This window comes from Pteropus alecto, unplaced genomic scaffold, assembly GCF_000325575.1.
Source record: "Pteropus alecto unplaced genomic scaffold, ASM32557v1 scaffold78, whole genome shotgun sequence".
Lineage (NCBI taxonomy): Eukaryota > Metazoa > Chordata > Mammalia > Chiroptera > Pteropodidae > Pteropus > Pteropus alecto.
Window position 1 is genome coordinate 9,756,757 of NW_006443124.1, and position 27,321 is coordinate 9,784,077.

General features: G+C 32.6%; 1 protein-coding gene across 1 annotated transcript in view; it reads left to right on the forward strand.

The window, feature by feature from the left end:
• The window catches only part of CDKL3 (cyclin dependent kinase like 3), a 33,334-nt gene extending 7,623 nt beyond the window's left edge, over positions 1–25,711 (forward strand). Inside the window, exons 4-14 of the mRNA XM_025040731.1 lie at positions 8,032–8,210; positions 10,647–10,759; positions 12,124–12,263; positions 16,916–17,004; positions 18,829–18,982; positions 19,085–19,410; positions 20,656–20,749; positions 21,796–21,946; positions 22,828–22,925; positions 24,876–24,970; positions 25,617–25,711. Coding sequence (XP_024896499.1) covers positions 8,032–8,210; positions 10,647–10,759; positions 12,124–12,263; positions 16,916–17,004; positions 18,829–18,982; positions 19,085–19,410; positions 20,656–20,749; positions 21,796–21,946; positions 22,828–22,925; positions 24,876–24,929 — 1,398 coding nt within the window. The 3' untranslated portion in view covers positions 24,930–24,970; positions 25,617–25,711. The remainder of the gene's footprint in view (positions 1–8,031; positions 8,211–10,646; positions 10,760–12,123; positions 12,264–16,915; positions 17,005–18,828; positions 18,983–19,084; positions 19,411–20,655; positions 20,750–21,795; positions 21,947–22,827; positions 22,926–24,875; positions 24,971–25,616) is intronic.
• Positions 25,712–27,321: the final 1,610 nt, after the last annotated feature.

Genomic DNA, 27,321 nt, shown 5'->3' on the forward strand with positions numbered 1-27,321 from the left:
TTATCTATTCGTCTGTTGATGGGCATTTAGGTTGCTTCCATATCTTGGCTATTGTAAATTGTGCTGCCATGAATATTGGAGTGCATAGATCTTTACTAATTACTGTTTTGGTTTTCTTTGTATAAATACCCAGAAGTGCAATTGCTGGGTCAAAAGGTATGTTGATTTTTAATTTTTTGAGAAACCTCCATACTGTTTTCCATAGTGGCTGTACTAATTTGCAATCCCACCAACAATGTATGAGAGTTCCCTTTTCTCCCCATCCTTGCCAACACTTGTTTTTTGATTCATGGAAGGTTTTTGAGCACTGCTATAATAGGATAAAAACAAAACTTAAGCTTATTTTGGCTACAGTGGAGGATAAGTATCGAGAGAGACAGGGAGATCAAGTGAGATGCTGTTATGACAGTCCAGATACAAAGTGATAAGCACTTGGACTAGCACAGTGGCAAAGGAGAAAGAGGATAGCAGGGAGAGAAGGTGGAAAGATTTCCACCTTAGATATGAGAGGGATGCAAGCAGAGTGAAAATTCAAAGGTAATTCCAAGATTTTAAATTCAAGAGCAGAAGAATGATAGTGCCATTGTCAGTTATGTATTTTAGAAGAATTGCTTTTCAGTATATTGTATTTTCAAGAACAGTGAGAATGTCTAAGTAAAAGTAGTGCTTAACCAGTTATACAACATGGCCTTAGGAAGTTGTCAGAACTGGATATACAGCTTTGAGAATCTTCATCTTAGAGACTTTGGTTGAAGAAGTAAGGGTAGATTACTTCGGGACAAAGGTAAAAGTTAGTCCTCAGCAGCAAGTCCAGAATAATATCCATGAGGGTGTGCAGGACATCAGAGAAAGAGGCCTAGACAGAAGTACCCACATTATTTTATTCTCCTGCTCTTATCTAGCACCTGGAGTACAATTATCCCTGTCCCTCACAAGGTTAGTTACCTTTGAGAATTAAGGCAGCCATGAATGAAGTGGCTCATTAGAATAAATATTATTATTACTTATTATCTGGATATCTAGGTTCTGGCATTGATGATTTAAGGTTATCAAGAAAGGAAGACTTTATTTTCTTAATATCTCCAAATTTAAGGTGATAGGGTTTTTACGTAACTGAAATGTCTGCAATATTTCTACCATGATAGAAATATGTCTACCATGATACCCCATGTTCCTGTTAATAAGAATTCATGAAGTCAAATATAATTTAGTACCAGCAAAAGCTTTATATCTCCAGAAGTATTTGTTTACCTTCTTTTATTTAATAATGAAAACATGTTTTCTTTTTTATATTGGTTTCCAGGCAGCTTGAATAGAAATTTAATGTTCAGTTGTAGTAACTAACTGTAGGAATCTAGTTTGTCTTTTTCATTCTAGAAACAGAAAACCATTTTCGAAGCAGTCAGAATTTAAATGCAAATATTTGCTACTTATGAAGGAGAAATGATTATTTATTCCCTCATTTATTTGGTCTACAAATATTTATTGAGCATATTCTGGTAACAAACATTGATTTTTACCAGGTGCTGAGGGTACAGTCTTGAGTAAAAGACTTGCTTCTAGCCCTTTTGGAGCGTATTAAATTTCATTCAATTTTCAGTAAACTTTATGAACTTTAAGTAATTCTGATTAATACCTAAGGACTTTCAATCTTCCTTAGCCCCAACACACCCCTTACTCCACAAAGCCCTACTTCCCTAAATTGAGATCTCTCTTGCATATTTTCTTAACTCTGTGTTTGGATTTTAAACTCAGTCTTCCAAACGAAGAATTATTATTATATGAATAATATCATTAACATTTTAATATTACTTAATGTATTTTAATATATTGTTAATATTTTGCTATGTGTGCTTCATTTATTTTGTTTTCTAAAGTATTTTAAAGTAAATTATAGGCAACCTTGCATTTTATCCCTAAATACTCCACTACTTAGCCCTTCAAAAAAGTATATTTTTCTGTATAACTTCACAATCATTACATAATCTGCAAATTAACAATTCCCTAATATCCTCTAATACCAAATTTATATTAAAATTTACTCAATTATTCCTAAAATGTCTTTCACAGCTGATTCATTAAAATCAGGATCTAGTCAAGGACTACACTTACCATTTGTTTTTTTTTTTTAGGGTATATAGGGAATTCCTGCTCTTGCAGTCCACCTCAGATATTCAGCATCTTTCTGGAAACTACCAGCTTATTTTTTTCATATATACATTCTCATTTAATTGTATAACATCCAATTGAAAAGTTTATGAAATTGAATTCTAGGTGATTAAGAACCAGGGTCTCTGAGGCTATTAGAGGATATGGAAATTTGAACTCTCTTCTTAGATAAATGTTTAAATTCAAGCACATAGGGCTCTATAGAGCAGAGGTATTATAAGTCAGATTGTAATATGAAGTTTTATGTTGTTCTAGAGCATTCCACTACAAAGTAAAGGAGAATCAAACTCATTGAGTCCAAAGTCTGATAGTTAACACTCTATACAAAACTAACTCAAGATGGATCAAAGACCTAAATATAAGAGCTAAAACTATAAGACTCTTAGAAGAAAACATAGGTAAAAACCTGTATGATGACCATATATTAGGCAATAGTTATTTAAATACAATACCAAAAATAATGAAAGAAAAGATAGACTAATTGGACTTCATCAAAGTTAAAATCTTTTGTGCATCAAAGGACACCATCAAGAAAGGAAAAAGACAGTTCACAGAATGGGAGAAAATATTTGCAAATCATTATCCGATAAGCATCTAACATTCAGGGTCTGTAAAATACAACTCAACAATACAAAGACAAATAGTCCACTTTTAAAATGGGCAAAGGATCTAACCAATGTACTGTATACTTGGAATTAATAATAAAATAAAATTTTTAAAAAATGGGCAAAGGACTTGAAGGTATACAACGTGGAATGATGCTCTACATCATTAGTCATATGGAAGTGTGAATCAAAATCACAGTGAGATACCACTTTACACCCACTAGGCTGGCTGTAATTTAAAAAATAGACAGTTAAGAATGTGGATGAGGAAGTGCAGAAATTAGAACCCTCATACACTGCTGGTGGTAGTGTAAAATAGTGTAGCTGCTATGGTAGACAGTTTGACAGTTCCTCAAAAAGTTAAACATAGAATAACCATATTACCTAGCAATTCTGCTTCTAGGTATCTTACCCAAGAGAATTGAAAACATGTTCACATAAGGTCCATCCATGTTGTTGCAAATGGCAGTATTTCATCTCTCATGGCTGAGTAATATTCCATTGTATATATGTACCATAGCTTCTTTATTCAATCATCTATTGTAGGACACTTCGGTTGCTTCCATGTCCTGGCCACTGTGAATAATGCTGCTATGAACATCGGTGTGGAAATATCTTTTTGGATATGAGTTTTTAAATCTTTGGGGTAAATATCCAGTAGAGGGATTGCTGGATCATACGGCAGATCAATTCTTAGTTTTTTGAGGAAACTCCATACTGCCTTCCAAAGTGCTGAATATCACATGATATCACATATGTGGGATATAAACCTAAAAGCAACAAATGAATAGGACAAACAGAGACTCATGGACAACGACAATAGACTAGTGGTTACTAGAGGGGAGGGGGCAAACGGGAGGGGGGAGGAGATGGGATAAAGGGGGTCAAATATGTGGTGACAAATCTAACTATGGGAGATGAACACACTGTAAATATATATATGCTTTACTGTTAAAGTGTACAGCTAAAACTTATTGGATTTCGGTAACAAATGTCACCATAAAAATAAATCAATGAATTAGTTAATTAGAAAAGAAAACATGTTCACATAAAAACCTGTACAGGAATGTTCATAGCAATGTTTTTCATAAAGGCCAAAAAGTGGAAACAACTCGAATAATATATCTACTGATGAATGAGGTAAATCCATACAATGGAATTTATTCAGCCATAAAAACTAATGAAGTACTGACTCATGCTACAACATGAATGAACCTTGAAAACATTATGTTAAGTGGGAAAAAGTCAGATGCAAAAGACTGCATAGTATAAATTCCATTTAAATGAAATATCCAGAACAGATTCATATTTGTAAATCTTCTTTGAAAAAATTTCTATTCAAATCCTTTGCCCATTTTAAAATTGGGTTGTTTTTTATTATTGAGTTTTATATATTTTAGATATTAGATGCTTATCAGATATAATTTGCAAATATTTTCTCCCATTCTGTGCGCTTTTTGCTTCCTTGGTAGTGTTCTTTTATATTTAATTCTTTTTTTTTATATAATTTCTCTTTATTGATATTCTTTATTTGATGAGACATTATGTTCCTACTTTTCTATAGTTCTTTGGACGTGGATTCTTTAAGCTATTTAAAATAGCCGATTCTAGTCTTTGTCGTGTAAGTTCAGTGCCTGCACTTTCTCAGGAAAGTTTCTTATTGACTGCTTTTCTTTCCTGTGTATGGGCCATCCTTGTTTCTATGCATACCTGTTTTGTGTTTTATTCAGGGAAATTTTTTGTTGAAAACTGGACATTTAAAATAATATGGCGACACTGGAAATCCATTTCCCATCTCTGAGGGTTTGTCGTTTTTGATGGTTTTTTTTTTGTTGTTGTTGTTATTGTTGTGGCTGTTTAGTTACTTTCCTGAGCTAATTCTGGAACTCTGTATTCTTCAGAATACCACCGAAATCTCTGCTCAGTTAGCTTAATGGTTAGATAAAGACTGGACAGAGATTTCCTTAAATACCTGAAACCAACAAATGTCTCAGCCTTATTTATTACTTATTGAGAGGCTCCCTCTGTGTGGTTGGACAATGACTTCGATATTCAGGCAGATAATTTACAACTCTGCCCTAGCCTTAAACCTCTTGCTTGTGCAGAGCCTCAAAGTCAGCTCGAGATAAGAGCTTAGGACCATCTCGAGTCTTTTCTGGGCATATGCACAGCTCTGCATGTAGCCTTCTTAATTCTCAGGAATTGGACATCTCTTTATGGACATTTCACTTCCAGCCTTTTTAAAAAGTATTTTGGTCAACTTGTTGTTTGTCTTGTTATAGCTCCCTCAGGTGGCTATAATATTATACAGTGGCTGCTAATTATTTCTGACGAAGGCCCTGGGTGAAAGGCTGTTTGCACTGGACAATCTCTGAGTTAGGTTAAATGAAGATAAGTCTTCTTGTGGGATTTTTCAGTGACCTGCTGGACAGGTCAGATAATGACAGTTATCTGGATATGGGGTTTTGGAGGAAATATAACCCCGTCGATTTGGGGGAGCTGCTGGTTTACAAAGCTGCCAGGAGCTGGGGAAAGGGGAATAGAAATAGGAAGAGCTAAGAATACCACTGAATTATATGATATGTTTATGTTTTAACTTTTTAAAGAAACTGCCAAGCTTTTCCAAAGTGGCTGTACCATTTTACATCCCCACTAACAATGAATTCCAGTTTTTCCATGTCCTCCCCAATATTTGTTATTGTCTTTTTGAATATAGCTATTCCAATGAGTGTGAAGTGGTATCTTTTTCTGAGAAGTAAAACTGTCTTTATTCACAGATGACATCATTATCTATATAGGAAGTTCTGTGGAATCTACAACAAAGTTAACAAAACTAATCTGTAAGTTTATAAAGGTTGTAGGAGACAAGATCAATATACCAAAATTGTATTTCCATATATTAGCAACAATCATATTGAAATTTAAAATACCCTTACAACAGCATCAAAAGAAAATAAATACTTAGAGAAAATCTGACAAAAGATGTACAAACCTTTATACTGAAAATTACTAAATGTTGATGAGAGAAGTGAAGGAAGACTAAAACAAATAGAAATGCTCTGTTTATGGAGGTCTCAGTGTGATAGTGGAAGGCTAAGGAGGATGTTGTCAAAACATAGATTTTAAAAGTTGGGATTCAGAGAGTGCTTGGTTTTCAAGGATAAGAAAATTCTGCATGTAGTTGTGTTAGTTGTTGAAAAGAGTGAGACCATTAGAGTATCAGCTGGATAGATCTTTCTGTCCCATGTTTGGAGCACTGAGGAGAAGGTTATGGATGTGTGGTGGGCAGGATGTGTGAAGTGCTATCTTAATGTGCTTTTTCATGTCTATTTTTGTTCACATTATATGCTCAGATTTTGGCATAGGGGCTGGCATATAGTAATCAAAAGTTGTGGAAGTAAAAAGGATTAATATAGTTTTATAGACATCTTTAAGGCTGCTCATTACCCTGTTAATTTTGTGGAAGGAGACTGAAGCAGAACAAGAGCCAGTCCCAAAGATTTATAGTGAGAAGTTTTATAAAGAAGAAAAGATCCTGCATTTCTGTAACTGAGCTATTTTTACTTGTGCTATGAAACTTTTCTGGTGATGCAAACATACTTCATTTGATAAAGTTTTGAAATGCCTTCTTTGTTTTAGGCACTGTACTGGGCCCTGGACACATAGCTTGAATAAGACAGGACATCTTGCCATCATGGAGTTTACAATCTAGTGGGAGTTACAAAAATTAACAGGCAGTTAATAATATAGCATGACAGATACTGTGATGAGGACATGCAGAATGATGTGAGAACATAGAAAGGAATTCCTAATACAAACATTTAAGCTGAAACCTGAGGAAACAGTTGGCCAGGAAAGTATTCCAGGCAGTTGGAACAGCATCAGCAAATGCACAGAGATGAGAGAAGCCCTGGAAAACTGGGAAACTAATAGTGTATAGATGAGGGGAGGAGGTTGATAAGGAGAGGAGGGGCCAAATCCTACAAGGCCTTACAAGCCATTTTAAGGAGTTTCAAAATTGTCATGTCAGATGGGAATCCTTAAAGGATGTTAAGCAGAGAAATGACATGATCACATGTGATTTTAAAATAGTACTATAACTTCATTGTGGACAGTGGATCAGAGGGGATCAGAGTGAATTCAAGGAGACCAGTTGGTAGTGTGGTAATTTTTGGTGAGATAGCTGAAGGGACTTGAACTAGGGAGAGAAATAGATGGGTTAAGAGTATATAGGAGCTGAGAGAAAAAATACCTTGGTTTCCGGCTTAAGACTTGGAGTCAGTTTTGGTTCCATTTACTAAAGCCTGTTAAGAATAAATAGTTTGGGAGAGAAGATGATGCATTTAGTTTTGCATTTGCTGAGTGGGACTTCTTGTAGAATTCTACTTCTCATGGAAACTAAGAGATATCTTGGTTAGACACAGAAATTTGGAAATCATCAGTATATGGATAGTTACTAAAGCTATAAGAGTAGATGAGGTCAAGATGGAGCAGCCAATAGGTGAGAAGAAGCCCAAGAGAGTATGATGTCTCCATAACCAAGTGAAGAAAGTGGTCCAAAAAGAAAGTAGGTGAGTTTGCCTGGGAAGATGATGTCTGAGAAGATAAAGCCTAAGACCAGAACCCTGCATTTAAGGGACAAACAGAGAAAGAACTTCAAACAGAGGTGGAAGGAGACTGGGAGAATTTTAGGTCCCAGAAATCAGGAATGGAGGAGTGGTTGGCAGCATTTTACACTAAGATATCAAGCAAGGTATGTATTGAGGGCTGTCTATTGGATGTAGCAACAATGGAGTTGTTGATGACTTTGGCTAGGACAGTTTAATGCAATGTGGGAGCAGAAGACAGACACCTTACCTTGAGGAGTGAATGAGTGATTAGAAAGTGACAACTGAGTAAAGATAAGGCTTAGCTGTGGAGGAAATGAGAGAAAGGGCAGTATCTGGAGTGTGACGTGGGGTTAAAGGAAAATTAAACCCTTTTCATTTTCTTTTGATTACTTTTCCTGTTAGGAATATGATTTACCTTTTTTAGTATTATGTCTGTTTTCTTGGCTTCATTTCATTTTGAGATGATAGATGGGACAAAAATTGAAAATGTATAACTATTTAGCTTTTGCAGTGTGTAGTTAATCCTTTACATGTGGTAAGAAAATAGCTTTACTATCTTAATTAGCTAAATTTTCTCTGTATAATTTTTGAGAAATTCTCCAATAAAACTTCATTTTAATGTATTGCATCTTCTGTTTGTTTTTTAGATTATTCATCGAGATATAAAACCTGAGAATATTTTAGTGTCCCAGTCAGGAATTACTAAGCTCTGTGATTTCGGTTTTGCACGAACACTAGCAGCTCCTGGGGACATTTATACAGACTATGTGGCTACACGCTGGTATAGAGCTCCAGAATTAGTATTGAAAGATACCTCTTATGGAAAGTATGTATATTTTGGAATCTTGCCTGGCCTTTCCTAGCCATCTCTTTTTTCCATGGTTTATCTGTCACCTCTATTACTGACAACCTCTGCCTTCTGTGTCTGGGTTAGAGCTAAAAAAAGGACACCTGTAAATACAACAGAGAGACCCTGTAGGCACCTGCCCTGCCCTGCTGGCTATTAATTTTACCACTATTGTCCTCTGTGACTGAGTGGCCCCCACCCCAGACTTATACAGACATCCCTCAGGCCGTATCCATGCTTGCTTTAAGTTGTGCCCCACCTTTCGCTGAGTTGCCTCCTCTGCTTATCTTTAGTCTCTACATTCTGCAAAGATTTTAAAATCATTTATCTCCCCCTGCCAGTATTACCATAAGAACTGCCAAGTTTACTGTTTTCTGGAATATGGCACCCCCTTTGCAAAGACTGGCAAGTAATAATTTTTAAATTATACTGTTCTAGATGCCTCAAAATGTAGCATGGTATGTAGGGCAGAATCTTTGTCTCACTGAGCCAGAATGAAAGAGGGAGAGAGTGGTCTTAATTCAAATATCACAAACTCATCTTTCTTAACAAGTTTTTATAGATTTCCTGAATAGATCTTTCATTTGTTGTTTGCCCTTAGGCTTATTTCAAGAGGCTTTTATTGTGGGTTTTTAAAAAAATAGTGTTCACCAGTTTCACTGGAGAGTAGGTCAGTAGATCTCTTCACTATCTCATGATAAAAGCCCATCTCTTTGTGCTTCTTTTTAATTCTCCTTTTAGCCTGCATGTGAGAGTAGAACTGGCTCATATTTCAGATAATAGGGGAGCCCTTTAAGATTAGTGCTGCAATGACAATCAACTACATGTATTCAGTCTTTTATTGCTCTCTGAAAGGCCTGCCCATACAATGCTTTACATTTCTGCAGATAATGCCTTACCTTACTAAATTGAACTGTGAAAGTTCAAATCAAGCTGAGGAAAAGTGAACTGATTTGTGTAGGAATATTTTTAATGCCTCTATTGGAGGTAGAAATGGTGAGTATGATGGTGAGTGCTTCAGATAATTTACTTAAAGCTTTGAAGGCTAACAATTGGTCTTGATTTTACTGTTTCTCACTGAAACATAAATTTCTATTAAGTTCTTAAAATTTGTGAAATGAGCAAGCTAATAAGTTCCTATTATATCCAGTTTTTATTGTAATGTGGACTTGAAAATTGTATACAGTACAATTAAATAATTTATTCCTTAAAATCATTATCTAGCAATACCAATACACACATCTCCTTTAAACAGAAATAGTAGCATATATGTAGTATAGAATATTGCTTTTTCTCTTTCAAGTTTTTTAATTGATAGACTTTTAAGAGCAGTTTTAGGTTTACAGAAGAATTGAGCAGACAGTACAAAGTTCCTATAAACCCTCTTTATCCTCTCCCACAGTACAGTTTTCCTAGTAACCTCTTACATTAGTTTAGCATATTTGTTGAATTGATAAACCACATTCATACATTATCATTAAATTTCATAGTTTCCATTAAGGTTTACTCTTTGTGTTGTATTTCTTATGGGTTTTGACAAATGTATAATATCATATATCCACCATTATAGTATCTTAGAGCATAGTTTCACAGTTCTAAAAAAAACCTCTGTGGTCCACTGCAACTGCAGGTGAACTTAGAGGTGGGAAGAGAGCATACAGGGTGGGGTATCATCAGCATCTGACATGTGAGCCTACTCTAAACCCTACATGCACAAAGATAAACAAAAATCCAGCAGGTGGCCACTGTTCACTCTGTAAATATTCTTCCCTTTTTCTATCTGAACCCCTGGCAACCACTGATCTTTTTACTGTCTTGCCAGCAGTTATAGCTTATGATTTTTATCAGTATATCAGTAAAAAATAGGTCTCATTGTAGCATTCATTTATATTTCTTCTGTATGTGGGGTTGGTATCCCTTTTGTCTATTTAAAAGCCCCAGTGATATAAACTATCTTCTAAAAAACTGATTACATAGAAAAAAATTTGAATTATAGATGACTCACAATGTGTTAAGATGAATAAATGAAATGTAAGTGGTAAAATGTTTAAGATTTTTAATTTTTACTTTTTAAATACAAGATGATTTTAGTGTTCAGTTATTCTAATTCATAAACCATTTATCATAATATCTTTATATAAGTATCTGAAACAATTTTAGAATACAGTTACTTTTTATCTGGACTGCTAAGTGACTTCTCATGCAATTTAAATATAAGCTATTTAATGTTATTAATACAATGTGGTAATATTTAATGTATATCCTAAAGTCGACATATGATATTACAGTGAAAATTTATAAATGATATTGCCCATTATTTTTTCTTTGACCTTTTTATTTTAAAAGTTTTCTTTAGAAAAGATATTTTATATATTTCTCCATGGAAAAAAAGTGATTTATTCCTCTCTGTTTCAGACCCGTGGATATCTGGGCTTTGGGCTGTATGATCATTGAGATGGCCACTGGAAATCCCTTTCTTCCTAGCAGCTCTGATTTGGATTTACTTCACAAAATTGTTTTAAAAGTAGGTGAGTATTACTGAAATACTGGTAAAAGCTTAAAATAAATATTGCCAGATTAATTCTGCTTGACTTTCAAATATAGATTTTTCGTTATAAGAACAGGGAAGCATATCGTTTTGATAGATAGTAGCAGATGGATGCCTTGGGCTGATAAAGAAGGTAGACAACTCTGTTTTTACAAATAATATTTTCTTTGCCAGGATGCAAATAGCTAAGCCATATGTTGACGGTTGATAATAAGAAAAATAGTATAATAGGAATCTACTTTAGTTTGTCTGAAAATTGTTTTAAAATTTGGCTTCTACAGATAATTGTATCTCTCAAAGAAGATGTTTAAATAATAGAGTTGATTTTAATGCTTTTTTAAAGCACTTGGATATACAATATCAATTATTTACTGAGTAAATGGTTTTTTTTAGCATAGTAGATAACCAAATAGCTAAGTAACTTATTCAAAAAAGTATTTGATGAAAGCTAAATTATGTGATTATTTGCTTTGACTACCTAAATATTTTGATGGATAACCTTTCTTATGGAGTTTCCATGGTTTTTTTATATATATATATTTCTGAATGAGGAGCTGAAGGAGCCCTTTTCGTGGTGAGGAAGCTATACATAAACCTGTAATTACAGGATTATGAGGAAGGTACTGTAAATAACTAAAAATCTTGAAATCTAGATAAATATTGATTAAAGATACAGTTCAGAGCGTTAAAGCATCACACATTTTAGTGTTATCTTTAAAGTTCTGGTTATGAGATTAATATTAGAAGGAACTTTAGAGATGATGGGATCAAGTTTTGTCATTTTACAGATGAGGAAACTGAGGCACAGAAAGGGGCGAGATTTGCCCAAGGTCACAGAACTAGTTAGAGCAAAACTGGTGATAGAACTTAGCTCTCTCCATTTCTATTTATGGTTCTTTCCATTCTACTACTGCTTTATAGCCTTGTTTCTTTGTTGCAATATTTCTATTTCTAAATAATTTTAATATTTTAGTTGTTTTGAATAAGGCTTTATTGATAAACACTTGATAGTTAAACCATTTAGATACCTATACAGAAATATATAAAAGTTTGAATGTGTTTTGCCTGGTAGCATTATATTTTATGTGTTATATTTTGGGAAAAGAAAATGACCCTGGTTGTTTTACTTTTTCTACTGCCTGTGTACTATCAACAGATTACTGGGGAAACTTCAATTTTTTATGTTATCTTCAGATAGTTCCTTGTTCAACTTTAAAAAATTAAAAGATCAAAATTGTTATTCTCCCTTTTCAGTAATTTAATGCAGACCACATAGCAATTTGATTATTTTGATTATAGACTAATTTCTCTGTTTTCTTATATACATATTTTTTCTCTTTTCAGGCAATTTGACACCTCACTTGCAGAATATCTTTTCCAAGAGTCCTATTTTTGCTGGGGTGGTTCTTCCTCAAGTTCAACACCCCAAAAATGCAAGGAAAAAATACCCAAAGTTAAATGGATTGTTAGCAGATATAGTTCATGTATGTTGAGAGATTAAGAACTTATTTATGAGAAATTTGCATAAATTATAATATAGTTTTAGGACAGTACTTTAATGAAATTCCAAAAGGATTCATAAAGTAATGTTATCTGTTAAAAGTTACTATATTCCTGTCTTTGTCTTTAGTTCAGAGAAATTAAAATTCATAGACTGTTAGAACTGAAAGCTCCCTAGGATAATCTTGTTTATTATTTTTAGTTTATCCCAATTTTAATGATAATTAGGGATTAACTGCAAAAATTCTAAGGACTTACCATGTTTATCACCACTTTTTAATAGCTAGTCTACACAAGTTAGGGATCTGTTCTTTGTATAGTGGTATCCTAACAAGACTTTGGCAGCTGCAGTTGTAATGTTTAAAGACAACAATGCCAAAATTCACCTTGAATTGGAGAAAACAAAAACATTACATAGCACTTTTTAATTCTTTTAAAATTTAAATTTCATTTTAATCTAAATAATAAATGTATACCAACACACTTAGTACAACATTCAAAAGGAAAGGGAGTTTACTATGAAAAGTGACTCTGTTCTTATTTATTTTCTCTATCCAGCCAATTTCCTTTCCCAGATCAACTAAGGTATCTTATTTCTAATGTACAGCCCTTAAAAAAATAAAGTGGTTACCTATATTTCAAAGCAAGTATAATGTAATGTTTATAAGAAGGGACTTTGAAAACACAGACTACATTTAAAACCCAGCTCTGTCACTAATTAGCTCTGTAACCTTGGGCAAGTCACTTAATCTCTGTGCCTCAGTTTACTGGGCTATAAAACAACATTAACAGTATTTATTTTCTGGGGCTGGAGGATTAAATGAAGTAATAGTGGAAATTTTCTGAGCATAGGTCCTTGAATAAGCTTTCAACAAATGTTGTTCATGTTACTAGTTGTTGTTGCTATTATTTAGATAAACATATGATATATAAACATCTAAAGACTATTCTTGAAAGAAAAAATTATTTCATTGATACCTGCAGAGAACTAGAGTTTATTAAGGATAAATTTGTTTACTACATTTTCGGTTTGATTTTTTTAAATTTCATATTTTTTTAATTGTATAAAGAATAAAAAATGATTATAAAAAAATTAGAAAATACATGATAAACAAAAAGGAGAAGTTAAGATTTTCCCAACTCCCATAATCCAAAAAATAATTACTATTAACATTTGGGTTTATATACGTCTAGACTTTTTCCAACCAAATATATACATAGAAATTTATGCTTTTTAAGTGCTGCCTCTGGGCACAGACCCAATGCATGCGAACCTCAGCTTTAGTACTTTTTAGCCATGTGGCCTTATGTGAGTTTATTAATTTCTTTTTGTCATCCACTGTGAAATGGGAGTTGTGGTACAATGGGAACTAAATACAGTCATGTACCACATAACATTTTGGTCTGTGACAGACCACATATACAGTGATCCCATCAGATTATAATGGAGCTGAAAAATTCCTATTGCCTAGTGATGCTGTAGCCATCATAAGGTTGTAGCTCAATGCATTGCCCATGTGCTTGTGGCGATGTTGGTGCAAACCAACTTACTGTGCTGCCAGTTGTATAAAAGTACAGCATATACAATTATGTACAGTACATAATCCTTGATAATGATAATAAATGACTATGCGACTGGTTCACATTAAAAAAAGGAAGTTTATGCTTTTTAAAAGGTGTTATGCTTTATACACTGCTATGTAACATGTTTATCTTCACTTAACAGTATATTATAAACATATTACATGTCAATAAATATGGAACATAATTACATCATAATTTTCAACAGTTACATAGTATTTCATTGTCTGACTATACTATAGTTTATTTGATTGATCTCGCAATTTTAGACATTTGTTTTCAGGTTTTTTTCCCTCACTATTAGTAAAGGTGCTACAGTGAACATATTTTATATATGTCTTTATGAATTTATTTTATTATTTGTTTAGGATAAATTTCTAAAAGCATGAGTAGTGGGCAAAAGGGTTTATACTTTTTAGAATTTTTAATATATTTTGCTATTTTTTTCTCCAAAAAGATTTCACTGATTTATATTCAGGTTCTCTCAAGTAGCATTGGCTATACATTCTACTCTTAACCTAGCATTAGATATTATAATTTTTAAAATATTTGCTAGTTTAATAGGCTATAAATAGTATCTTTTTTTAATTGCACTTACAGGAAAGGTTGAACATACTAATTGGTCATTTGTATCTCTTAAGAATCAATCTATTTGTCAATTAGAATATCTTTTTCTGTATTTATTTGTAAAATAATAAGCATATTAGTCTTTTATCATATATGTTGCAATACTTTTTTTCAACCTGAATAATCCAATGATTTGGAATGCTTTTTTATCATAGAATTAAAATTTAGAAAATTCAGGTAATGCATATTACACTTTAGTTTATTTCAAAATGTATGTGTTTAAACTGATTCATAGTAAAAGTTGTAGAGCTATACTGCACAGTAATATGAATATAGTTAACAATACTGTACTGTGCATTTTAAAATTTGGTAAGAGGGTAGATATCGTGTTATGTGTGTTTTACTACAATTAAAAATGTTGACTCACATTTATCATAGGCAAAATGCTTATTATACATGCTAGGGTCTGTTTCTATGTCATTGATTTCTCTCTTTATTTCAATAAAAGTATAATTTTGATTGATTATTATAACTTTAAAATACATCTTAATATCTAGGGTAGAACATGTATTTTTTCCTAGATTTAAAATTTCCAAACAATTTTACTGTGGTATAATTTATATAAAATAAATTACACATACTTGAAAGGTACAATTTGATGAATTTTGCTAGATATAAACACCTATGAAACCAGCACCACCAATCAGGATACATAACATTTCCATCACCCCCTAAAATGTCCTCATGTCCTTTTGCAATCCATCTTTCCTCCATTCCTGTCCCCAGATAACCACTGATTTGCTTTCTGTCACTATAGATTAGTTTACATTTCCTAGAATAGTTTATAAATGGAATTACACACAGCATATTTTCTTTTATGTCTGGCTTAAACTCAGTATTATGGTTTAGAGATTCATTCATGTTTTTTCATGTATCAGCAGTTTGTTCTTTTATTCACTGAGTATTGTCCATTGTATGGATATACTACAGTTTTTTATCTCTTCTCCTATTTTGGGTTGTTTCCTATTTTTGGCTATTACAAATAAAATTGCTGTGAACATTCATGTGCAAGTCTTTGTGTAGATGTATATTTTTATTTCTTGGGTAAATATCTAAAAGTGGAATGGTGGGTATAAGGTATGTATTTGTTTAATTTTTAAAGAAATTGCCAGTCTGTTTCTCAAAGTACCATATTTTACATTTTCCAAACTAGGGCATGTATTTAAATTTTCTGAATTATGTTATTCACAGCATGACTAATTTGTCTGCCTCTAATAGACTATGACTTACACAGACCTTTTAGCATTTTTCTTATTAAGTTTTATTGATGGATTACTATTATGTTCTAAAATAAGCACACATTTTTAGCTAGTTGCAGTTTTAAGGATCCGGGTATTCCTATATAATATAGTATTAAATAATGGGCTCCATTTCACTTTGTGAGTCAACATTTTTAATTGTAGTAAAACATAACACGAAATCTACCCTCTTACCAAATTTTAAAATGCACAGTACAGTATTGTTAACTATATTCATATTACTGTGCAGCATAGCTCTACAACTTTTACTATGAATCAGTTTAAACACATACATTTTGAAATAAACTAAAGTGTAATATGCATTACCTGAATTTTCTAAATTTTAATTCTAGCTCTTTTACTTATGAATCTTAGACAAATTACTTGACCTCTCTGGGCCTCAGTATCCTCATCTGTACAATGGGGATGATAATAACTTGTAGGGTTATTGGGATCAAGTAACAGGAAAAGGCTACATAGAGTTGTATAGCATGCTGTAAGCATCAATAAAATTACCTATTATTACTATGTTTTGCCTTCTTTTAGAGGAAGAATGAAAATTACAAAACGATTATGAAGAATGAAAATTATGTGCAACTCATTATTCAAAACCCTTCCATTGTTTTTTCTTTTGTGGGGTTATTATTTTTTTGGTTGTGTCCTAGTTGAATTACTCCCCAGATAGGGAAACAGAAAAAAGCTGTTCAAATAATGGATTTCTGAAAATTTTGGAGGCTTGAATATTTTTGAAATTGTATTATGCTATAGAAAAAACACTGGATTAGGAATCAGACAATATGAGTTAAAATTCTAGTTTGGCAAGTCATGCTTCTAGCTCTGTAAAATGGAAATGATAATTTGTTAACTTTCCATCTTCAGGGCTGAGAAGAGGATCAAAATGAGCTAATTAATCTCTATACTAATTCTAAGAAAAATAGACTGACTTCTGTTTTGGCTAGAATCATAGGACATTTAACCTGTAATAATGCTTTACAAGTACAAATTTCTTAGGGAAATAAATGGTCAGAACTCATGGTCAGAAATTCCTGAGGTCTAATTTCAACTTTTCAAGAACACTTTTAATTCTGGGTAATTAATGAATTTTACACTTGTCAAATAAATTTAATTTTTGCCTTATGGAGACCTGTTAAGACCTTACTTAACGATAGAATCTTTTTTCCATTTTCTAGGCTTGTTTACAAATTGATCCTGCTGAGAGAATATCCTCTACTGATCTTTTGCATCATGAGTATTTTACTAGAGATGGATTTATTGAAAAGTAAGCATTCTGAGTGAGTGTGGACTTTCTGTATAGGAAATTTTAACTAGCATGAGAATTGCAGTATAGGTTAATGTTACACAACAGAAAAATTCAATTTAGCAAAACCTTACTTAAGTTCCTGTGTTGACTAGGTATATGGTAGACTCATAGGTGTCATGATGAAAATCTTAATAATAAAAATAATTGCAGTTAACATTCATTATACAGTTACTATGTCCTAGGATGTGTGCTGAGCTCTTTAGCATAATTTCAGTGGTCATCATTGACCAGAGATAACATTAAATAAACAGTCAGTACTTTCTAGCTTTATTCCCATTTGGACCTCTGACTCAGAATAGTCCAGTTTTTTTCCCTTGTGATAGCATCTCTGATCTAAATATTATAACTAAGATTCGTTTCCCAAATGATTTTTTTTCTCTGCTTTACTTATTCTCTGTTGCGGTGTTTATTGCCTTTTCCTCTCCACCAATTTTTTTTTCCCCACCAATTTTTAAATTCCCTAAAGTTAGGGACCATCTCTTTTATAGCCATTCTGTGTCCCACATTATATATATATATAATGACAAAATAGACTTACAAATCAGCTATATTTCTTTAAAAACCTACCATTTTCTATTCAGGCTTTGAATGAAACAGGAAAAGTTTCTCATTAATTGCAAAATCATTCACTTTGCCTTTGGAAATGAGGTCGGAAAGACATCAGTTTAAAATGTGATGGAGTTAAGATCAGGCATGGAAGAGTCCAGGAACAGCCATTGAAGAGAGACTAAAATAGGAAAAAGCAAAGAAAAGGGAATCTTTGAGAGTAACTAAGCATTTCAGGAATCTTAATCTAAAACAAAAAAGTGAGAAGATATTCAAAGTGCTGTTAATGGAAAGTGCCAATTATTGAATAAAGTAGTTGATTCGTATCAGTGCTATATAGACTAAGTTGATATCTCTTGGGTATTTAGATATTAGGATTTCACTATTATGGGTCAGAGTTCTTGAGTTCCAGTTATCAAACCCTCAGAAAATGTTTGGGGAAGACTTTTTCCTTTGGTAAAAGGACTCTTCCTTCCGTGGACCTTCTGTAATGCAAGACAGTTTTGACAGAGGTGTGATATTTTCTCATGCAGCCAAAGTAATCACACTGGTTATTTTCTTCTTCTCCTCACACTACCCTTTACTAGACATGTGCCCTGTACAGCACTGACAAGATTGGGTTGAATTAGGGAAGAATTCATTCATGGACTGATATTTTAAAACTCCCCCAAATTGATAGCCCTCAGAGACAGGGGCGGGAAGACTTTTCAGCATAACCTTTTGAATTTTGAGTCATATGAATGCATTTTCTATGCAAAAATAACTTTTTTAGAAAAGAAAGTTAAACTAAATCTGAGCAATCTTCCTACAATATTGATTTCTGTTACATTTTGTACTGAAAATATTTTTCTAGAGCAAGATTTCAGAAACTAGTTAGTTCATTTTTTAAGTACTGTTACTTTAAAGAACCAAAAGAAGGACAAAGTGGCCAAGTCTTCCTTGAAAAGAATAGTATATTTATCAAAATTAAAAGCAACACTTTTATTGAATAAAGTTTGCCTATAAGTCTATTTTATAAACTTTTTATATAGTTTATTTCCATGGCAAAATCAAAAGATGTATCTTTACCAGGAAGCAATTTATATTAGGTAAATATTGGACCATCTTTCGGCATGCATTTTTGACGACTTATTTATGCTGTGGCTGCAATGTAAATTAATTGATTAAATGTTCCATTAAAGATAAAATAAAAAGATAAATAAAAATATTATTGGTTGATATTATTTGTTTTATCAGATTCATACCGGAACTAAGAGCTAAATTACTACGAGAAGTAAAAGTCAATTCATTCATAAAGCCAAAAGAGAATTCTAAAGAAAATGAACTTATAAAAGATGAAAGAAAAACAATTTATACAAATACACTGCTAAGTTCTTCAGTTTTGGGAAAGGTAAAACTTGGTTTTCTTTTTAGCCAGTATAATTATATGATAGCACTCTAATGATAAAAATTACTGTTCTCCTGACTCAGATTTTGGATGTATCTATTCCAGGAAATGGAAAGAGAGAAAAAGCCCAAGGAAATCAAAGTCAGAGTTATTAAAGTCAAAGGAGGAAAAGTAGATACCTTAGAATCAAAAAAGCAAGAGAGTGAAGGTAGACGTTGCCAACAGAATTCAACTGATGCTCATACTACGTCTCAAGATACAAAACCTGTAATCAATGAACCATTAAACCCTGTCAACCCCAGCACTAACTCTAATGGCATGAAAGATGATCCATATGCTGGAGGTAGTATGACAATGCCACCCATCAATCTAACTAGCAGTAATTTGATGACTTCCAATCCCAATTCAGATCTCTCCCACTTTAACTCAAGGTGAGTTCTAACAGAAAAGAAGCAGAAGTAAATGGACCGAGTTAATACAATGTTCCTATATAATGGTAATTCAAAGAATCAAGTTCGTAGTGTCTGTACATAACTGAATTTTCAGATATATTGAAATTATAATCATACAATGGGTATTACTACATGCTTCTTAAGACTGCTATAGAAGAAATTAACTTTTCTTGCCTACATAGACATTCAATTTTTCACTAAGGCCTTTTGGAAAAACCTCATTAAAAAAAAAAAAAAAAAAGATCCTCAGAAAATTTCTTTTCTCATTTGAAGAGAAAAAAGGTGGTATGACCTAAGTTCTGATATTGATGTGCTTTGTTATAATAATAAAGTAGGCTTTATCTCTGTATCATAGCAAATTCTCTTAATGGAGAAAGGATAGTTAAAGGGGGAAAACCAATAAAAAAAAAAAAAAAAAAAGATCCTCAGAAAATTTCTTTTCTCATTTGAAGAGAAAAAAGGTGGTATGACCTAAGTTCTGATATTGATGTGCTTTGTTATAATAATAAAGTAGGCTTTATCTCTGTATCATAGCAAATTCTCTTAATGGAGAAAGGATAGTTAAAGTGATCTTTTATAGTCAAATGGCCTTTGAAGGTCAGATATTTGGGGAGGAAAACAACATACTGAGCTAGTTTAGATTTAGCTATGGATGCAAATTGAGAGGCTGTACATGAGTCTGTTAATCAAGGACAGTGTGGTGGGTGGCAAGCGTCTGTCTAGTACAGCATCAAGCCCGGTTCTAAATTTAGGGGAACTACTATGTATCTAGATGAGGAAGGAGACTAGGTTCAATGTCCCAAGTCAATCCTAGCAGACTGGTTTGGGCTATAAATTGTGAATCTTAGTGGTCTGCAGAGGTGGGCAAGTGGACATGGTTACAATAACCGTGGTTGCAAACCAGCCTTGGACAGCAGGCTCAGAACTTCAGAAACCTAGCAGTTAAGAGATCCAGATACAGAACAAATAAAAGAGACGAAGTAGGTCGGCCACAGTAACCCTACAACATGGGTGTCATCCCTGAGGTTAGCCATGAGTGAGTTGTTCTCTGCTCTGTTTTCACCTCTTTACTTAGAGCATTTGGCACTTAAGGACTGACAATTGCACTTCGGCATGCAGTATTCAAACAGTAATCTTCCATGATATAACTTATTCATTATCGAAGCTAAAACAGAAGCACTTCTGGGGCATTCTAATAACTTCTCATTTGTTTTTTAAAAATAGGGTAACTGAAAGAACAAAAAAGAGACGTACTTCTTCACAATCTATTGGACAAATTATATCTAATTGCAGGCAGGAGGATACAGATGCCACTCAAGTAAGGCAAGAACCTAGTCTTTGAAGTATGACCTCTTTCAACATTATCCCCTCGCCCTCTCACCTTGTCATTTTCCTCATCTCCAGGCTCTAACATTTTTTAAAACTGTGCTTTTAGTTCCCCCACACCCCCCGAGACAAAAATAGGCTATCATTTCCTCAATGCTTTCACAATTTTAGTTAATTTCTGGTAGCTTGATTTGTGTTTTTAATGTCTGATTTTGGGGGGAAACATTAAGATTTTCACCTTTAAAAGTCACAGACATTTTGGATTTTCACTTCCAAAAAATGTTTTTGATATCTTACTTTATAGATCAAAAGCAATTGCCAAATAGACACATTTTACTTTTCACTAGAAAAAATAATCAGTGTAGTTTATTCCCTCATTTTTTACATAGGAAAGTAGCTTATTCAAAATTGAAATACAGTGTTATTAACAATAGTAAAAAATTGAAGACAACACAGATTCATCCAAAAGCAAGTGACTGGTTAAATACATTCGAGTATATCTACACAGTGGGATGTTACATATTACATTCTGGAAGAGTGTTCTAGAAAAGTTTTTATCATCTGTTGTCAAATGAACAAAAACAGATAACATAAGGATTTTCCAAAATGCTGGGTTCACAAGTAGATTTTTTCTTTGGGTTTTCTTAGTGTCCAGAGCACATCATTTTGTAAATAGAAAACTAAATTATTTATAAAATGCACTGAAGCAATTTGTCCAAAGTCAGAATGCAATGAATAGTTTAAAAATTAAAAGTTAAGATTGTAGTTTTCATGATCAAGACTGTTATTCTCAGAATATTTAGTATGCTAAAAAAAGTTTATTTGTGAAACTTTTATTGGAGTTTGATCTGTTTATATTTTTACTGGTATTTTGTTCTACCTCTTAATTATTAAAATAACCTTGCAAAGATAGACATTGTTATTCCTATCTTATACCACCCAAATGGCTAATAATTCTAGGCTTATCATTCAGTAAATAGTTACATATCTTTCTTCAAATTAACTCTCATTTGTTTGTTTGTTTGTTTGTTTATGGAGAAGGGTGTATTTAATGAGCGAACAGGCCAAAGTGACCAAATGGCAAATGGAAACAAAAGGAAGCTGAATTTTTCTAGATCTGACAGGAAAGAATTTCATTTCCCAGAATTGCCTTTCACAATACAGTCAAAGGAGATGAAAGGAATGGAAGGTACAAATTGGTTACATAGCTTGACAAATCTCCAGATGTTCTCTTTTACAAGATTTTTTTGTAATATAACTTAAATTTTATAATCTGATTTAAACAGAAAATAGTAAATTACTGTGAAAAATATTCTCAGCGATGCGAATTTTTTCCCATATTCAAATAAGGGGTGAGACTTAAAAGGTAATTTTAAAGAAAGGTTAGAAAACTTTAAAAGGTAAATTTTTCATTAGCTCAATATTGTTGAAATGTTGGAACAGTATTTGAGGAAGGTGGTTTTGGTTCACTATATGACCTGGAGCAAATCAATTTTCTATATTTCTCTATGATTATTTACCCATATAGTAGCAGGTTTGATATATGTGCTTCAGGCATCCAAGGATTTAGTAGATTAAGATTTATAACATGTATTGAGCTCTTAAAATGAAACTCATTTTTTGGAAGAGTAAATGTTATGTTTCTTTGAAGAACAGTGACACCTTGTGAAAAATTAATGTAATAGCAAGAATACAGTACTTGTGTAGTTCAAGAGGAATTATCTAATCCACTTAACAGTTACAGTCAGAATTAAAAAGATAAATCCACTTAACAGTTACAGTCAGTAATAGCAAGAATGCAGTACTTGTATAGTTCAAGAGGAATTATCTAATCCACTTAACAGTTACAGTCAGAATTAATGGTAGATCATTTGTAAAATTATAAAATGAATTATTTATGATTGACACATTTTACCATTACAACTCATGATCTGTTTGTTCAGTTCCTTTATAATAAAGTGAGAAATTGACTTTGGTGGATATCAGAATTTCCATTTGAAACTTTTAAAAAGGAAAGTAAAATGTCAAGATAGGAATAACAAGTTGTTATTGTATATATTTTTGCAAAAGTTAAACAGATGAAAGTGCTGAAGAGGGAATCAAAGAAAACTGACTCATCTAAAATACCAACTTTACTGAATGTGGATCAAAATCAAGACAAACAAGAGGTAAAACTTTTTTTTTATAGCTTTTACTAAGGAATGCTGTTTAGAACCCTTGACTTGATATGTAAATTTAATTATTATCATTGGTAAGTTATAGAAATTCAAAATTTTATAATCTTTGAACTTAATAAATATCTATATTTTCATAGAATAACCAATTACTAAAGGTTTTCAAGGTTTTTTTTTGCGAGGGGGAGGTAGTGAATACCATCTCTCATTTGAATGCTGAAGTTATTAGAATATATGGTACCCAGGGAAAAGAATATGTGTGTCATGTGTATTACCTAATATTGGGTGAGTAAAACCATGCCAGAGGAAATTAATAATAGTATAAACATATGGTTATACTGCCCACAAGAACAGATGTATTTGCCTCTTCCTTCCTGCTTTTTCTCCAATTTGTTCTTCCATCTCTGCTGTCCACCTACTGTCCGATTTTCACAAATATTTGCTCTTATCTAGCTATCAGATAATCTTGTTGAACTATCCTGGCCCCTACTCACCTGAGAGAGTCTTGAATTTTATTTGGAAATCTTGAAGCCCTCAGCATCAAAATGAATACTCTCTAAAGGTATTCTTTGAAGGGAAGGGGATTGTGCTGAGCACACACTGAATTAAATCATATAGATGGCCTCCTATTTTTATTAGGTCATCACTGTTATCTCAGTTTCTTATTTTTTAAATAGAAATGATTATATTTTTATTCATGATAAAATTAGCACATACCTATTAAGGAAAAATAAAGAAATTATAAATATAGAGAAACTTTGATCTGAAACTACTTAAGAAGTTGTTTTAACTGTTTATTTAATCTCTACAACATTCAGATAAACAAGTTATAAGACACTATTAGATATATTTTCACAATGACATTTATGCTTTATTTTTGGCCTAGAACTTGTTAAGAACTCCACAGTCCACTTTGTAGAAAAGAGATATTTTCTAGATAGAACAAGAAAGCTACCAATGGTCATCTTTTAGTTCATTATAAAAAGTAATAAGTTGGTTTTAAACTTGGATGACTTACTGATGTCACAGCATGTTGAACAGCACATTATTTTCACATTTTTTGAATAATTGGGTGAGTTAGGGCTCCTGAGTTTGGGCAGGCTAGTAAAGTGCTCTAAGTGTTTATTTTATCCCACTGTCCTATGAGAGCTGTCCCCCTATCCCTGAACTACAATTACATTCCAATGCAGGAAAAAATGAACTCTTAAGACAGTTATGCTATTTTTAAAATACAAAAGTAAGTAGGAAGAGAAAATCCCTTCTTGCTTATATGGTATAGAACTCCTGAAAAATAATATTTTTAAGAGTGACTTTGAAACAGTTGTAGTTATTAGAAATAACCAGAAGTCGTCAATGATGGTTGTAGTTTATTTGTACTGCCCATTAAAATGCAGTTCTGACAAGTGACTGAAATTGCACATAAGGCTAGTCCAAACACTTTTAATAAATTAATGTCAGAATTAAGAAAATTTCCTAAATTTTGAGTTGGTAGTTTGTTATTTTAGAGCATGAGAAAATATGGCATGTTTTTAAAAAATATAAAGTCGGTAATAGCAACTTACTTGTTCTATTCTTGACTTTGTCATTGACTTGATTTTAAATTACCTAATCATATCTAGTTACTTCCCAGTTGTGAATTAAACTCTTTTAGGCATCTTAAATGTATACCGAAATAGCATATATGCATTGAATAGACTCTGACCTACAGAGAAACCCTAAATTACTGCTAAAGAGTGAATTAGGCAAGAGAGTTAAGAGCCCATACAAAAGCCACCTCCAGTTCTGTTTCATGATGATAATGAGGAATACTTTACTAAATAGTCTTTCTATACCTTATAAAACAATCCCCAGATGCAAAGTATAAGTACTTATCTGTGGCTGTATTTCCTTAGCCAAAGACTCACCATTTTCTCAATTAAGGTCCTGTTTCTATTTACTTTTTAGAATACAGGAAATGCACAAACTGAAAGGAAGAAGAACCTGCCAGATGTAGAGTAGAAAATGCAGCAGCTGAAAATTCAGGGAATCCCAGAATCACTGTATGGTTTTAAAAAAATCCTTTTTATTATTATTACACAAAAATGCTGACTAGAGATTTCTACAGATATATCATAAATTCTGTGTAGTTATGTGTATATTCACCTAAATTTGTTTTTAAATTTATTAATCGTTAAATTATTCATGTTTTCTTAATTTGAACATTAATTTATAAAAACTGCCTGACTGGTACATCCTAATAACATTGCAGCTTATGTTAAATCATATAATTTTATTCGATGATATATTATCTCAGACATGTTTGATTAGTGGTCATGCTTAGCTTTGGTTCAGGACTTTATAATTATAGAAGGAAAAGTTTCTAAATGTGTAATAAAGTAAGATCCCAATGTCTGGGAGCACTAAACATTTCTGAGCAAACAAATATACTTGATAAGCATGAAACATGGGTTTGGTTCCACACTGAACATTCTGAAACTGCATTTAAATATATCATGAAGGTTGTTTAAAAGGATGGAAATTGAGCAAAACTTTGAAGCAAATCTTTTGGCTTGACCAGCATGTTTATCAGTTAGTGGTTTAATAGGATATGTTGTTACATATAATTTAACATTACTAGGCAAGGTTTTGGCAGCATATATTTACATTCTTATCTTTGGTTCTTACTGGCTTGGTTTCTAATTTTAGGGTGGAGATGGCCATTGTGAGGGGAAGAATTTGAAGAGGAACAGATTTTTTTTCTGGTAGTGTCTTTTAAAATCTTAAAATGCAAATTGGCAAGTCTTCCCTTTTTATTTTATATACAATAGAAATGTAACACGAGCTGTTAAGATGGCCATACGTCTGTATTAGCATCATCCAACTTTGTTTTGTTAGATCATTCACTATTTTCTTCTTTCTTCTAAGAATTCTGTTGATGTGATGCTTTGATTTGCAATTAAAGTCACCTCTCTACCTGCTTCTTTGTTTGCCATGATTACTGAGTAGGTAACATCCTGTCATATACACACTCAACTTATGCTAATCTCTGACCTCTGCTAGTCACATAACCTTATATGTCAATTATTTCCTAGAATGCTCAGGCTTTCCAAAGTTAGTTCTTAATGAAATATCTAACCCATTGTTTTAAAAGCTGTTCATTACCATTATGTGGTTAAATATATGTTCTGTTGGTCAGCTATAAAACTATAATATTTATAAAATAACTAAATACGTAATATTCAAATGTTAATTAAATTTCTTTATCCTTTTAAACAACTACCAGCACTCTTCCAGTTTGCTAGTTTCATCTGATAGTGGCTTTTATGTAGTACACACTTTTTCTGTTTCATAAAATAAATTACCTACAACCCAAAAAAGAGGCATAGCACCAAAATTCTTGATTGTCCTCTTAAAAACAATAAAATGGGATTATCTGGTATTTTACCAGGACTCTACCTGATTTTGTATTTACTAAAAGTAGACATGAAAAACAAAGGAAAACATAATTTCTTTATTACAATATTACAATATTTTCATCTCATCAAAAGGTTAATTAGAATTCATAGCTGAGATTATTATCCATAATACACCCTTCTAACAGACTCCCTATTGGGTTTAGCAACTGATTTCCTCCAGGGAAATTGAGTTGTTCCCTGTGGCAGGTTTAACAGTTATAAGTCTATCCTGTTGAATTTATATATTTGTTGATCCTTACATCAATATCAAGAGAATATCAATTTTTTTCAATTTCTACAAAAATACCTGCTGGGATTTTGATTGGGACTGTACATCAGTTTAAAGAAATCTATACATCAATTTAAAGAAAATGGATATCTTAATAATATTGAGTCTTCCAATCCATGAGCATGATATAAACTCTCCATTTATTTAGATCTTTAATTTTTTATAATATTTCATACATTAAAGTTATTTCTATGTGTTTTGTTTTTTTGATGCTATTATAAATGGTATTATTTTTTAATATCAACTTGCAGTTTGCTGTTGCAATACGGATATACAATTTATTTTCTATATTGATGTTGTAGTCTGAGACCTTGGTAAATTCACTTATTATTCCTAGTAGGTTTCCTTCCTTTGTTCCTTCATTGATCCATTTGTTCCTTTTTTCTTCTTCTCCTCTTTCCTCTGTATATTCCTTAGAATTTCCTATATAGGCAGTCATAACATCTGTATACAAAGATAGTTTTACTTCTTCCTTTCCAATGTTTATGCTTTTTATTACTCTTGCCTTACTGTACCGACTGGGACATGTGATAATGTTGAACAAAAGCAGTAAGAGTGGACATCCTTGCCTTGTATGATGTTAATTGTAGGTTTCCTGTAGGTGGCCTTTATCAGAGGACAGTTCCTTCTGTTTCTGTGTGCTGAGTGTCTTTACCAGGAATGGGCA